Source organism: Ceratotherium simum, chromosome 26 (genome assembly GCF_057802395.1).
Source record: "Ceratotherium simum simum isolate JZ-2026a chromosome 26, ASM5780239v1, whole genome shotgun sequence".
Taxonomy (NCBI): domain Eukaryota; kingdom Metazoa; phylum Chordata; class Mammalia; order Perissodactyla; family Rhinocerotidae; genus Ceratotherium; species Ceratotherium simum.
Genome location: NC_141925.1, coordinates 17,171,032 through 17,183,510, shown reverse-complemented (window position 1 = coordinate 17,183,510; position 12,479 = coordinate 17,171,032). Strand labels below are relative to the sequence as shown.

Genomic DNA, 12,479 nt, shown 5'->3' with positions numbered 1-12,479 from the left:
AAACACATATTAAACAAAGAAACTCCAGGAAAAAAATGCACTGCAAGTGCATGTAATGCCATTAAATAGTTGCCTGGAAGGCTGCTTCGTCAGCGAGGTAGCGTGGCCGAGCGGTCTAAGGCGCTGGATTAAGGCTCCAGTCTCTTCGGGGGCGTGGGTTCGAATCCCACCGCTGCCAATGCTAGCTTCTTTTGTCGCTGTTGCCTTGGCACCCGGCTGTTTTCGGCTCTGTTTTGCCGGTGCATGGGCGCCCCCTGCCGGGCCGGGCTGGCGGGCCCCATGAATGGAGCGGCGGAGGGGGCGGGCCGCGAGGGCCGGGGCGGGGCATTGTGGGTAAAAGGAAGCGCGAGGGCCGGCGCGGCTCCCCCCACGTGTCCGCCGGAGTTTCTCCAGCAGCAACATGGCCGCTGCCTGAGAGGAGAGCCGGGCCGCCGCCGCCTCTGCAGCCCGCGGGTACCTGGGCCGTTGCCGCCGCCCGCGCGCGGGCCCCGCGGAGAGGTGAGTGCCGAGTTGACAGCCCCCGCCCGGGCTTGAGCCGGGCCGCACTCACGAGGTGGGCCCGGGCTGGGCTGCCGAGTAGGCCGGGAGGCCCGCGCCGCGCCGTGCCCAGGGACTGGGGGCCTCCGGGGCCGGGCGGGAAGGATGGGCAGCCTGCCCCAGTAGACCCCGGCCGGCCGCGGGCTCCGACCTGGGCCCGGCCCGGGAGTCGTGGGGGCCGCAGCGGAGGCTGCCGGCGGTCGTGACTCAGGGTCCAGCCGCCGTGCCCCGCCCGGCCCAGATGGGCCTCCTGCAGGAGCACCTGTCCCAAGGCATCCGGCGTCCAGTTGGCGTGGAGGCTTGTGGCGATGGCTGCGTGGTGGGCGTGAGAAGGGGGCCTGCCCACCCGCGAGGGAGGCGAAACCCATTGGACAATGTGGCTCGGGGCCGGCGGCCCGCCCTGATGGGCAGGTGGAGGGTACCCGAGCCTGCCTGGGCCCCCTCCTCGCCGCTGAACCAGATCAGCCTCCGCCCGGCTGGGCCCGGGATTCCTGATTCATTTAATGAAGTCACCATTCAGTGATCATTGGGAGCCAACACTGCCGCGGATACGACCCTAACCATTTGGTCGGAGGAGGGGTCAGTAAGCACGTCAAGTAAAGCAGTCAATAAACAAGGTCGTTCTGTTATGTTAGCTTTAGAATCGTTGGTCTTGGGGGCAGGAAGAGGAGATCTTAGCAGACGCCACGGTTTCTTCATCTGTGAAATGGGGATAGTAGAATTTCCTACCTCATAGGGTTGTGGTGAGGGCTAAATCGGCTAAGACAGGAGAAGCTCCAGCTGGCAGCATTTGATTTCTGGCTAAATCTCATACCCTCTTAGAGGAAAAGAAAATATGTTGCCAAGTAATAACAAATCCTCCCACAGGTTACATTTATCGTCGTGGTTAATCCTCACCACAGTCCTCTGGGGGTCGATACTTTTATTATTCCCTTTTTAGGGATGAAAACAGTGAAGGATAACCAGCATCAGACAGTTCCGAGTGGGCCACAGATGGTGAGTAGCAGACAGGGGATTTGAACCTCTGCAGTTCTGCTCTGGAGTCCAGGCTTTTACCCACTATACCATACTGCCTTTTATTAGGAACATGTGCAGCATAGTGGTTAAGAATGAGAATAAGGATCTTTGACGGCTAGACCGGGGGTTCTGGCTTGCCATTCTCTAGCACTGTGACCTTGGGCAAGCTACTTACTCTTTGAACTTTAGTTTCCTCGTTTCTTAATTAGGGATGATAAATCTTGATTTATAGGGCTATTGAGAAGATTTAATGAGAATGTATGTGAAATCCATAGAGAAGGATCTGACACTCACTTAAGGGTTAATTAGTTCTTCTTGTCCCCTAGGCCAAGTCTTCCTTTAACAGAGGTGGAAACTGAGGTGACCCAGCGAGGGGAAATGCCTTGTCCTAGGGGTACACAGCCAATTAGAAGCCAGGCCTTGAGACCATTTGCCCTGCGGACTTCTCCCCTTAACTCCGTTGTATTTTGTCCTCTCAGACCTGCCTCACTCCCTCCAACAGCTGGAGATCGTTTGGAGTTGCCTCTGCTTTTCTGATTGACTGACAGGTTAGATTCCTGGGGGCGGCATGGATGCACCCAACTGTGGCGTCCCCTGCTCTGGACCCCTCCTTAGCTCCACCTGGTGTGCTTGTCTCCTTTCCATTTGTTGAGCAGCTCCCTGTTGAGGGAAGTTTCCTGTGCCTAGGGCCACGGAGCCGCTGCCACAGAGTAGCCTTGTGGCCACAGGACCCCTGTTGAGGCCAAGGTGGTCATTGCTATCAGAAGAGCTTGGCTCGTGGTGGCTGGGAGGCCTGCTCTGGCCTGCGCCACAGCCCCTGTCTGTTCTGAAGTGTCCATGTGGCCCAAACTATGAGGCCCCCGGTCTCTGGATGGGGCTGAGTTAGGCTCACTGTGTTGAGGTTCTGTGACCTCCTGATTTTAGACACTCATTCACTCAGTTATTCTTTGCACTATATTGAGTGTCTGCTTCATGCCAGGCACTGTTTTAGGTATGGGAACATAGCGTGAGTTTGAAAAAAAAGAGATGATAATCCCCATAACAACTTGATGAAATAAGAGTAGTTATCTCCACTTTATGGTGAGGATACTGAAGCACCGAGAGACGCTCACAGAGCTTACTTCTAGTGCAGAAGATAGACAACACATAAGCAAACAGACTAGATAGTTTCAGATTGTGATAAGAACCACGAAGGAAATAAAATCGGGAGATGTGGTAGTGACTGGGAAGGGGTTGTGAGTGGGTGGGGGCTCTTTAAGATGGGGTGATCAAGGAATCTGTCTCCTCCTGGAGGGGGTGGTGGTGATAGCTAATGAAAAGGAGCCAGCCTTGAAAAGACCTGGGGAAAATAGATGTTGTGCAAAGGTCCTGAGGCAGGCTGGGGCTTCGCCTGTTGGAGGCCCAGCAAGTGGCCACCTGGCCAAGTGGATGGTGAGGTAAAGCGGGGCAAGATCACGTAGGGCCTTGGGGCCATGGAAGGGAGTTTGGATTTTATTGTATATGACAGTTGAAAGGTTTTGAGCAGGGGCATGATGTGATTTACTTTTTTACAAGAACAACTCTTGGCTGTTTCTGAAAGGATTGGAGGTGGGAGAGGGGCTGCAGAGAGACTTGTGGTGCAGTACCTTTCAAATTGCAGGTTGAGATTTATTAGTGGGATGTGAAATCAGCTTGGGATTGTAACCAGCATTTTTAATTTTAACGAGCAAGAGTAGAAAACGTCGCTGCATCACATGTAGTAGAGACAATCATGGCTGTGTGAAACCTTGTTTTAGTTACATAATTGTTGTATGTTCTGGGTTGTTTATGTGAAATGGACTTCTTGCTGTGGGTCTTAGGCTGAAAACTTTGGAAGCCACTGAGTTGGCTGATGTTGGGTGGGAGGATGAAGCGAGGTGTTAACCCCTGCCTTAACCCAATCAGATGTACTATCCAGAGGGAGGGGCTCCAGCTCAAGGTACCTCATCCTCCCTGAGCGCCTCCGTGACTGGGAGAGGCCAGCAGAGCACAACAGCCGGAATGCCTGTCTCTGGGAGAATAGTTGCATCTTGGGAACCTCCCAGGCCGCACCCTCTTAGTACATATGATCTGTTCCCTGGCTCACCTGGAAGGCCCCAGTCTCTCAGTTGTGCACAGAGCCAGCCGTAGAGAAGGTAGGTGCTTGACGTACATCTGTGGTCTTGGCAGGCAGTGCAGAAGGGGTGGGGTCTTGGGCTCTCCCATCCGTCACCTTCTGTCTGGGGCTTAGAAGCCACCTAAAACTGTCCATTTGGGGCTTCTGATTTCACCCAGTCTTCCATCTCCTTACTGTCGCGGTGGCTTGCTTCCCTCTAGTCTGTCTTTTTATCCCCTCCAGATTTTCCTCTACTCAGAATCCTTTGGTAGCTCCCTATTAAATAGCATTCCTGTGATTCATATTTTCAGACAACAAATATGTGGTGAGTGCCTGCTGTGTGCTAGGCACTGGGGGTACAGCAAGGGACCAAATAGATGCTAATCTCTGCCTTCCTGTAGGCACTTCCAACTTAGTGGCAGTGGGGCTGGGGACAGATAATAAACACAGAGCTATAAACGGTCACATGGTGATAGGTGCTATGGAGAAAGCCAGAGCAGGGAAGGGAGTTGGTGGGGCGGGGTGCAGTTTTGAATTAGTTGGACAGGGAAGGTCTTAGCGATGAGGTGACATTTGAGCAAAAACCGGGAAGAGATGGGCCGGCCCCGTGGCTTAGCGGTTAAGTGCGCGCGCGCTCTGCTGCTGGCGGCCGGGGTTCGGATCCCGGGCGCGTACCAATGCACCGCTTCTCCGGCCATGCTGAGGCCGCATCCCACATAGAGCAACTAGAAGGATGTGCAGCTGTGACATACAAGTATGTACTAGGGCTTTGGGGGGAAAAATAAATAAATAAATTATTAAAAAAAACCAAAAAAAACCAGAAAGAGGAGGAGGGATCCTGAGGTGACCGGAGGGTAGACCAGTTACCGAGGCCCAGAGGTGGGGTGGGAGGGGGGAGGAGAGAGAGAAGAGGGAAGGAGGCCCGTGGGAGATGAGGTCTGAGAGGTAAAGGGGCGGGGGCGGGGGCGGGGGTGGGGGTGGGTCGTAAAGACTTTGGCTTTTATTCAGAATGAGATGGGAGGGAGGCCTTTGAAGATCTAGGAGTGACGTGATCTGACGTGGCTTTCCAAAGGATCACTGGCTGTGGGGTTGAGCCAAGATCGTAGCGGGCAAGGGTGGAAGCAGGGAGACCAGTTAGGAGGCTGTTGCTGTAATGCAGGTAAGATATGGAGCTGGCTGGTCTGGGGCGGTGGTGGTGAAGGGGCCAGATTCCAGACATCCTCTGAAGAGAGAACTGACGGGATTTGCTGGTGTGGGATGAGAGGAGGAGAAGCATCAAGGATGAGGCCAGCATTTCGGCCTGAGCAGTCTGAGTTTGGAATGTGTATCTGGAGTAAGTGAGGTGATTTCAGGTGGTGGTGCACGGGCAGGGGGCTTAGATGACATTGAATCCCACCCATGGTGAAGGAATATTTAAATATTAAATAGCTCAAATGTTAAGTAGATAAGATAAAAGTCGTGATGGTCTTACTCGAAAGTAGAGGTCTGGGGACTGCTGAGATCTTAGGGTGCCCAGGTGCCTTTCTAAGGAAGGGTCAGCCCAGCTGAATTAGTTCCCCTCCGCCGTGGAGACCTGCAGCCTTCCCTCCTCCAGGTGCTTGAGTGCTTCCTGTCACCTGAAATCCCTCCTCCCCTCTGCTCTCGTGGCTTGTCCTAACCCTTCAAGGCCCAGCCCAAACGCCCCGCCTGACCCCTTCCCTTCCCTCTTCTGAACTCCCCTACCTGTACCTGCTGCCTGAAGTCTGATGGCCTGGCTTTGAAGTCCAGCGGGTCCTCTCACTTGCTGTGTGGCTTTGGGTAGGACATGTCAAGTGCCTCTGAGTTCCAGTCTCCTCATTATAAAGTGGGGACAATCAAGCCACTCACAGGGTTGTGTGGGACACATTAGAGAAAAGTATGTAAAGAGGGTCATTTTCAGACACACACACATACACACGTGCACACACACACACGCACACACACACACACACAGAGGAGAAGCATCTCACTCTGGGTTGGGCTTCAGGTCAGCTTGAAAATCAAGTATCAGAGACAGAGACAGCCTGGAAAGCCATGGGACCGTCTGCTCGTCCTCTTGGACGCTGGAGTCTTTAAAGCTTCCCCATGGCCCCCAGTTAGTTCTCAAGTGTTTTCATTGTGGCTGTGGACCCGCCAGCCTCCTTCCTGCCTGGCGGTGAATTCTTCTTTGTGAGTGGTCAGAAAACACTTAAAACCAGTCATTTACTCTTTCCCCCAGGTGCAGCTGATGTGGTGACTTGAGTCCACCTGTTTGTACCCATTGCTTGGTTGTTTCTCTCTCTCTTTTTTTTTTGCCCATGGGGTATATGGTGGGCTGAGTATTTTTGACTCCACGATAGATGTAGAAATAAGATGAATTTCTGTTTGTCTTGGGCTCCTGCCTCCCAAAGCAGGGCCTTTTGCAGAATAGGGACCCCAGAATTATTGGCTGAATGACTGACTGATGGTCCAGGCTTCTCGCTGTCCCTTGCAGATCAAGTCCGAGGACTGCGTGGCTGGCTCCCCCCTAGTATGGCCAATGAAGAGGATGACCCAGTCGTACAGGAGGTAACTGCTGCTCCCCCACCTCTGCTCGGGCTGTCAGGGAGAAGCGCCCTGGCCCAGGGCTGTAGGCAGTGGGGCCGAGCCCCTTTCTTCCGTCCTCAGTCAGCCTGGGATCTGTTGGCATCCCCTCCACCTGGAACCCTCTTTTCCCAGATACCTGCCTGGCTGACCTTCTCACTGCCTTTGGTCTTTGATCCAGCGTCATGCTGTCAGCAAGGCTTCTCTGATCACCCTGCCTCCTGGGCTGTTCCCCGACACGCCCTCCCCAGCACTCCCTAGCCCCTTACCTTGGCCATGCCTCGCACTGGGCCACAGCACTCATCAGCCCCTAGACACAAGTCTCCTTCCACTAGAATGCAAGTTTTGTTCTGTTCATCACTGTGTCTGCAAAGCCAAGTTCAGTGCCTAGCACTTAATAGTTACTCAGTGACCATTTGTTGAATGAATGAGTGTGTTTGCCAACTCCCACTTCTTCCTGGGCTTACCCAGATTCAGTCATTCAGCAGTTGTTCACTGGATCCACTGTGTGCCAGGGGCTGTGACAACAGTGAGTGAGGCAGTGTTCCTGCCCTTGGGGAGCTTAGGATCTGTTGGGTAAGACTGACAAGGAAGGAGTCTCAGGGTGCAGATGGTGGGGAGGTGGGTTCCAGATCAGGACACATCCTAGAGCCTCTGGGCCTTTGCACATGCTGTTCCCTCCACCTAGAATTCCCTTCACACATACCTCACCTGTGCCTGACGACCCTGACCCTTCATCCTTAAGGCCTGGAGGTGGGAGAGAACATGGTTCATAGGAAGAGCTGGGAAGCAGGAAGGTAAACTTCTGCACAGTGGGGCAGGGGGTGCTGAGTGTTGAGAAGAAAGAGAGTAGGGCCAGGTCAGTCTCGGAGGGGCTTGCACACCGCCTAAGACAGGGTGACAGACTGATCCAGGACAGGTGGTGGAGGGCACCGGCAGGTGGGTAAGCTCTCCCCTGCCCCATCCTCATCAGAAAATCCTCATCAGCCATTTCCTCTGGCTTTAGGATGCATCCTGATCTGGGCAGCCCCAGGGGAGAGGCATTGTTATTGGGTTATAGTGAACTTGGATAGGGGGCCCTGGATATATGCAGACTGGAGACTTGGTTGCCTTTGTTTTTAGCATCAGCTGAGCTGTCCCCTCCACCGCCAAACTGCCTTTTGGGGCCCCTACCCCTTACCTAAAATTGGAGGCACATGCGTGTGCCAGGACAGGTCGGGCACTGGGTTCTGTCTTCTGGTTAAGTCTTCTTCCCTTGTCCCCAGATCGACGTGTACTTGGCCAAAAGTCTGGCAGAGAAGCTCTATCTGTTTCAGGTAATTATGTGCCTTGAAGCTAAAGGGGGAGAAAGCAAGTGTTGGTGGGGTGGTGGAGATTGCAGTAAGTGGTGGGTGAGGAACTATGGGAAACCTCAACCTTGCTTAGAATTCTTGGTGCAGAGAGTGTGAGAAGACAGTTCTCTTTGCTTTTGTGGGCGGGTCCCTAGTGGCCTCCCGTTTCAAAGATGGGAAACCCAACGCAGCCTTAAGCAGCAGGATAGTGTAGTGGTTAAAGCTAGGGCTCTGGGGACAGACTGCTGCATTGAGGCCCAGCTCCATCGCAACTAAGCTGTGAGCCCTTCGGCAAGTTCCTTAATCTCTGTGCCTCAATTTCCCCATTTGCAAAGTGGTTATGGTAATAATACCTGCCTTGTAGGGTCCCCATGGGGATTAGATGAGTCCATATTAAAGTACTTAGAGCTCTGCATGGCACAGAGCGGGCTCTGAGAATGATGGCCGCTGTCGTTAGTGAGTCTCAGAGGGCAGCGCTGGCAGCATCGATGAGCCCTCAGTCCTGCCCACTGTGATTCCCCCGAATTGTTATTCCTGCCCCCTCCCCTCCCTTCTGGGCCAGTGGCTGTCCTAGTGGGTCTCAGGCATTGAGCACTGACTGTATGCAGGCACTGCTTAAAGCACTTTACGTCCGTTGACTCGCTTCATCCCATAGTAACCCATGGGGGTTATTATTATTGTCATTTTATAACAGCTTTATTGAGATGTAATTCACACACCATTCAGTTCCCCCATTTAGGTGTATAATGCAGTGGATTTTAGTCTGTTCACAGGGTTGTGCAACCAGCACCACAATCTATTTTAGGACTTTGTTTTTGCTGCTCACCCCTAGCCCCCTATTCCCACCTGCAGCCCTGGGCACCCATTAACTATCAACCATTTTGTCTCTATGGATTTGCCTAGTCTGGACATTGCATATAAATGGAATCATGTAACATGTGGTCTGCGTCTGGCTTCTTTTACTTAGCATAATGTTTTCCGGGGTCACCCGTGTTGTAGTGTCTAGTGTCATTCCTTTTATGCATGAATAATGCTCCATTGTATGGATATATATATATACACACACACCACATTTTGTTTATCCATGCATCAGTTGATGGGTATTAGGATTGTTTCCACTTTTTGGCTATTATGAATAATGTTGCTGTGACCATTCCCATACAAGTTTTTGTGTGGATGTGTGTTTTCATTTCTCTTGGGTATGTACCTAGGAGTGGAATTGCTGGGTCATATGGAAACATTTTGTTTACGGTTTTGAGGGACTGACAGGCTGTTTTGCGCCATTTTACATTCCCAACAATAAGGTTATTATTTCAAGTACTTTTGTCCCCATGTTGCATATGAGAAAATGAGGCACAGGGAGGCTAGTAAATTGTGCAAGGGGCCTGGGACAGAGCGGCAGAAACGGTGCTCCTAGCTGAGGAGAGGCCTGGTGTCTGTCCTCTGGGGTCTGCTTTTCCAGGCCTTGGGGCTGCAGGCCTGTCCTTTGGGCCTTTTGAACCTAGTTCCTTGACTGACCGCAGAATGGTGGTGGAGCTGGTGGTGGTGCAGTGACCCTTGTGTGTTCATGGTGTGCTGGGCCCTGTGCCGGTTTCACCTCTGTTCACCTCATCCCCTGCTTCCAGCGGCCCTGTGAGGTGAGGACACTCCTGCTCCAGGAGGTGAGGAGCTTGCCCAAGTACACAAATCGCAAGTGGCAAAGTTAGGATTAGAACCCGGGCCTGTCTCATTCCAGAACCTGCGCTCTTCACCACCACCCTTCCCAGCCCGAGATCAGGAGATCAGAGAGCTGACTGGGACCTTGGCAGACCAGGGGCCTCCCGGGCTGTTGTGAGCGAGCCTGTCTCAGCCCAGGCCTTTTTCAAAGGCTCGGTTCAGACCAGCTGAGCTCCAGGCTATTCCTGGACTTTCGCTCCAAGTTCCTGCCCCAACCTGCAGCCCAGGAAGCAGGGAAGAGTTAATGTGTTGCTGTTTAAGTGAGCTTTTAGGAAATAACCATTTCCTCCCGCTGGCATGTAGCTGATCTGAAATGGCCCCCAGAGGAGGGTTTACTTTATATACTGCCATGACTGACTGCCGCGCCTCCACCAGGCTCTTTCCAGAGGCTGTGATGGTGCCAGCGGCGATGGCCACAGCTTTTTGAGAGTGGGTCTGAACCGTGACCCATCCATCCACCCAGTAGATACGTACGGTGCGGGAGAAAGAAAGGAGAAGTGCATCTGTGAGGACTGATGTGGAAAGATGTCCCCAGTGTGTTCAGAGCAAAGAAGTGATTTCAGGGCAGTACATTAAGGTGTGACATAAAAATACCTTCACACATGACGATGCTGAGGCCCAGAGAGGGCTCTCTAAGCAGGTCAGTGGCAGACCAGCTCCTTCTTCGTCTTCAGCTTTTTATTATGGAAAAGTTCACACATAAGCAGAAGGAGAGAGAATGGGATACTGAGTTCCCATATATCCATTATCTGGCTTCAGCACTGAGCAACACTTTGCCAGTCTTCTTTTTCCTCTTTGCTCCCTGTGGTCTCATTTCACTTGTCCTTGTCTCCCCGGATGGCCTGTTAACTAGTAGTTAGACCTTGCACCCTCACTCTCGACTCCCATGGCAGTGCCTTGGGTTACTAGACCCCAAAGGGTGATGTGTGCTGGGGCCTGTCTGGGTTTGTGATGCTTAGGCATGTCCTTTGGAAGTCAAAGACATTAAAAATTGCCCTTTGGAAGGCGGCTGGGTGGAGCCAATGAGAATGGGGTGCAAATGGCAACCAGCGGAGCCTAGTGGAGCCTCTGGTCTCTGCTGGGGTTGGGGGTGGGGGTCGGGGGCAGCTGTGGTGATTCTTGGCTGGAGCCCCCGGAGCCCAGGTCTGGGCAGGATGGACTGATGGCTCCCTTCCCCTTCTCAGTACCCTGTGCGCCCAGCCTCGATGACCTACGATGACATTCCGCACCTCTCAGCCAAGATCAAGCCCAAGCAGCAGAAGGTGGGGCTGTTCTCTGATGGAGTTTGGGGAGGGGCGTGGTGATGTGGGACTGATGGAGGCGAGGAGACGGGCCTTTTGGTGACTGGAAGCCTGGAGAAAGAGCTGTTGGAGAGTTAGGAGGAGAACCAGTAGCTTGTGTGGCCTTGAAAGCTGAGGAAGGAAAGAGTGTCAGAAAGAAAGAGGGTAGACACTTCCAGAGCAGGCCAGGGTGGAATGCGGCTCAGGATGAGTTAGAGAATGGGGTTAGGGGGGAAGGGGAGCGACTCATGTTCACAGGGTAAGGCAGGGGGCCAGTGTGCAGCAGGCCTGGTGATGGGGAAATCTCATGCTTTGAAGGGATGGGGTGATGGGGACCAGGAGGACTGGGGACATGCCCTGTCTGGGACGGCTGCAGCTCTAGCTCTCGTTGCCACACAGAAGGGCTGTTCAGGTATTACCAATTCTGCTGACTTTTCAAGAGAAGGGAGAGATAAGGATTTTTATGAGAAATCTCTTGATTTTTTTTTTTCTTTTTGCTGAGGGAGATTCGCCCTGAGCTAATATCCATTGCCAATCTTCCTCTTTTTGCTTGAGGAAGATTTTGCCCTGAGCTAACATCTGTACCAGTCTTCCTCTGTTTTGTATGTGGGTTACTGCCGCAGCATGGCCGCCACCGAGTGCTGCAGGTCTGTGCCAGGGAACCAAACTCCAGCTGCTGAAGTGGAGTGCACCAAACTTAACCTGCTAGGTCACAGGGCTGGCCCCAGAAATCTCTTGTGGTTTTTTTTTTTTTTTTTTTTGAGGAAGATTAGCCCTGCGCTAACATCTGTTGCCAATCCTTGTCTTTTTGCTGAGGAAGATTGGCCCTGGGCTAACATCTGTACCCATCTTCCTCTACTTTGTTTTTTTGTTTTTTTTTTTTTTTTGTGAGGAGGACCAGCCCTGAGCTAACATCCAATGCCAATCCTCCTCTTTTTTGCTGAGGAAGACTGGCCCTGGGCTAACATCCATGCCCATCTTCCTCTACTTTATATGGGACGCCGCCACAGCATGGCCTAACAAGCGGTGCGTCGGTGCGCACCCGGGATCCGAACCGGCGAACCCCGGGCCGCTGCAGCGGAACGTGCGCACCCAACCGCCTGCGCCACCGGGCCGGCCCCTATCTTCCTCTACTTTGTATGTGGGATGCCTGCCACAGCATGGCTTGATAAGCGGTGCGTAGGTCTGTGCCCGGGATCTGAGCCTGCGAACCCCAGGCTGCTGAAGTGGAGCATGTGAATTTAACCACTATGCCACCCTGCCAGCCCCAAGAAATCTCTTGATTTTTTAAATCCAGATATAGAGCTTTGGGAGTAGAGTAGGGGGACAGACAAAAATACATGGACCGCCCCTAACAAAGCCCTCTGGCCTTTTCTCTTGGAATTTGGTTTTGCAACCTTTGGTGTAGACTGAAGCCTGGAGGCCCTTGGGGAGGGTCACGTGTCGGTCCTGCTTCTGAGCAGGGCCGGGATTGGCAGGGACTGGGGTTAGGAAGTGGCATCCCCTGGGGACTGTGCCTCAGCATCCTTACAGGTGGTGGGGGTGCTTGGTGCCTCCAGGTAGAGCTTGAGATGGCCATCGACACCCTGAATCCCAACTATTGCCGCAGCAAAGGGGAGCAGATTGCGCTGAACGTGGATGGCGCCTGTGCCGACGAGACCAGCACGTATTCCTCGTAAGTTCCCCAGGCCCCAAGGCCTCCAAGCTTCACCGTGTTCAAATATGAGCCTTCCAAAGGCTTTAAGACATCTAGGCCCTTGTGCCCCATTGCTGGACCAGTGTCCCGCCTTTGCATGGCTGGGCCCAGCTCAGACCCTTCCCTATGGGAGAAGTCTTCCCTCCTGTGATGATGGCCCCTTGTTGGGAGTGGGAGCTCCGACCCACTGCCTGTCTCTTGAGCCACAG

General features: G+C 53.2%; 1 protein-coding gene and 1 non-coding gene across 8 annotated transcripts in view; both read left to right on the top strand.

The window, feature by feature from the left end:
* The first annotated feature begins 96 nt into the window (after nt 1-96).
* On the top strand, nt 97-178 carry TRNAL-AAG (transfer RNA leucine (anticodon AAG)). The gene has a single exon. It is a non-coding gene; the product is annotated as a tRNA-Leu (tRNA).
* A 184-nt stretch (nt 179-362) lies between these two features.
* The window catches only part of POLR3E (RNA polymerase III subunit E), a 33,762-nt gene continuing 21,645 nt past the window's right edge, over nt 363-12,479 (top strand). The window contains exons 1-7 of one of the 7 annotated variants that reach the window (XM_087417073.1): nt 363-498; nt 1,478-1,533; nt 2,034-2,102; nt 6,159-6,232; nt 7,513-7,563; nt 10,479-10,556; nt 12,134-12,249. In XM_087417073.1, coding sequence (XP_087273199.1) covers nt 6,197-6,232; nt 7,513-7,563; nt 10,479-10,556; nt 12,134-12,249 — 281 coding nt within the window. In that variant the 5' untranslated portion in view covers nt 363-498; nt 1,478-1,533; nt 2,034-2,102; nt 6,159-6,196. Of the gene's footprint in view, nt 499-1,477; nt 1,534-2,033; nt 2,103-2,909; nt 3,708-6,158; nt 6,233-7,512; nt 7,564-9,015; nt 9,240-10,478; nt 10,557-12,133; nt 12,250-12,479 lie in introns of those variants that run through there. The other 6 variants (XM_087417074.1, XM_004442962.3, XM_087417069.1 and 3 more) reach the window with 6 other exon arrangements.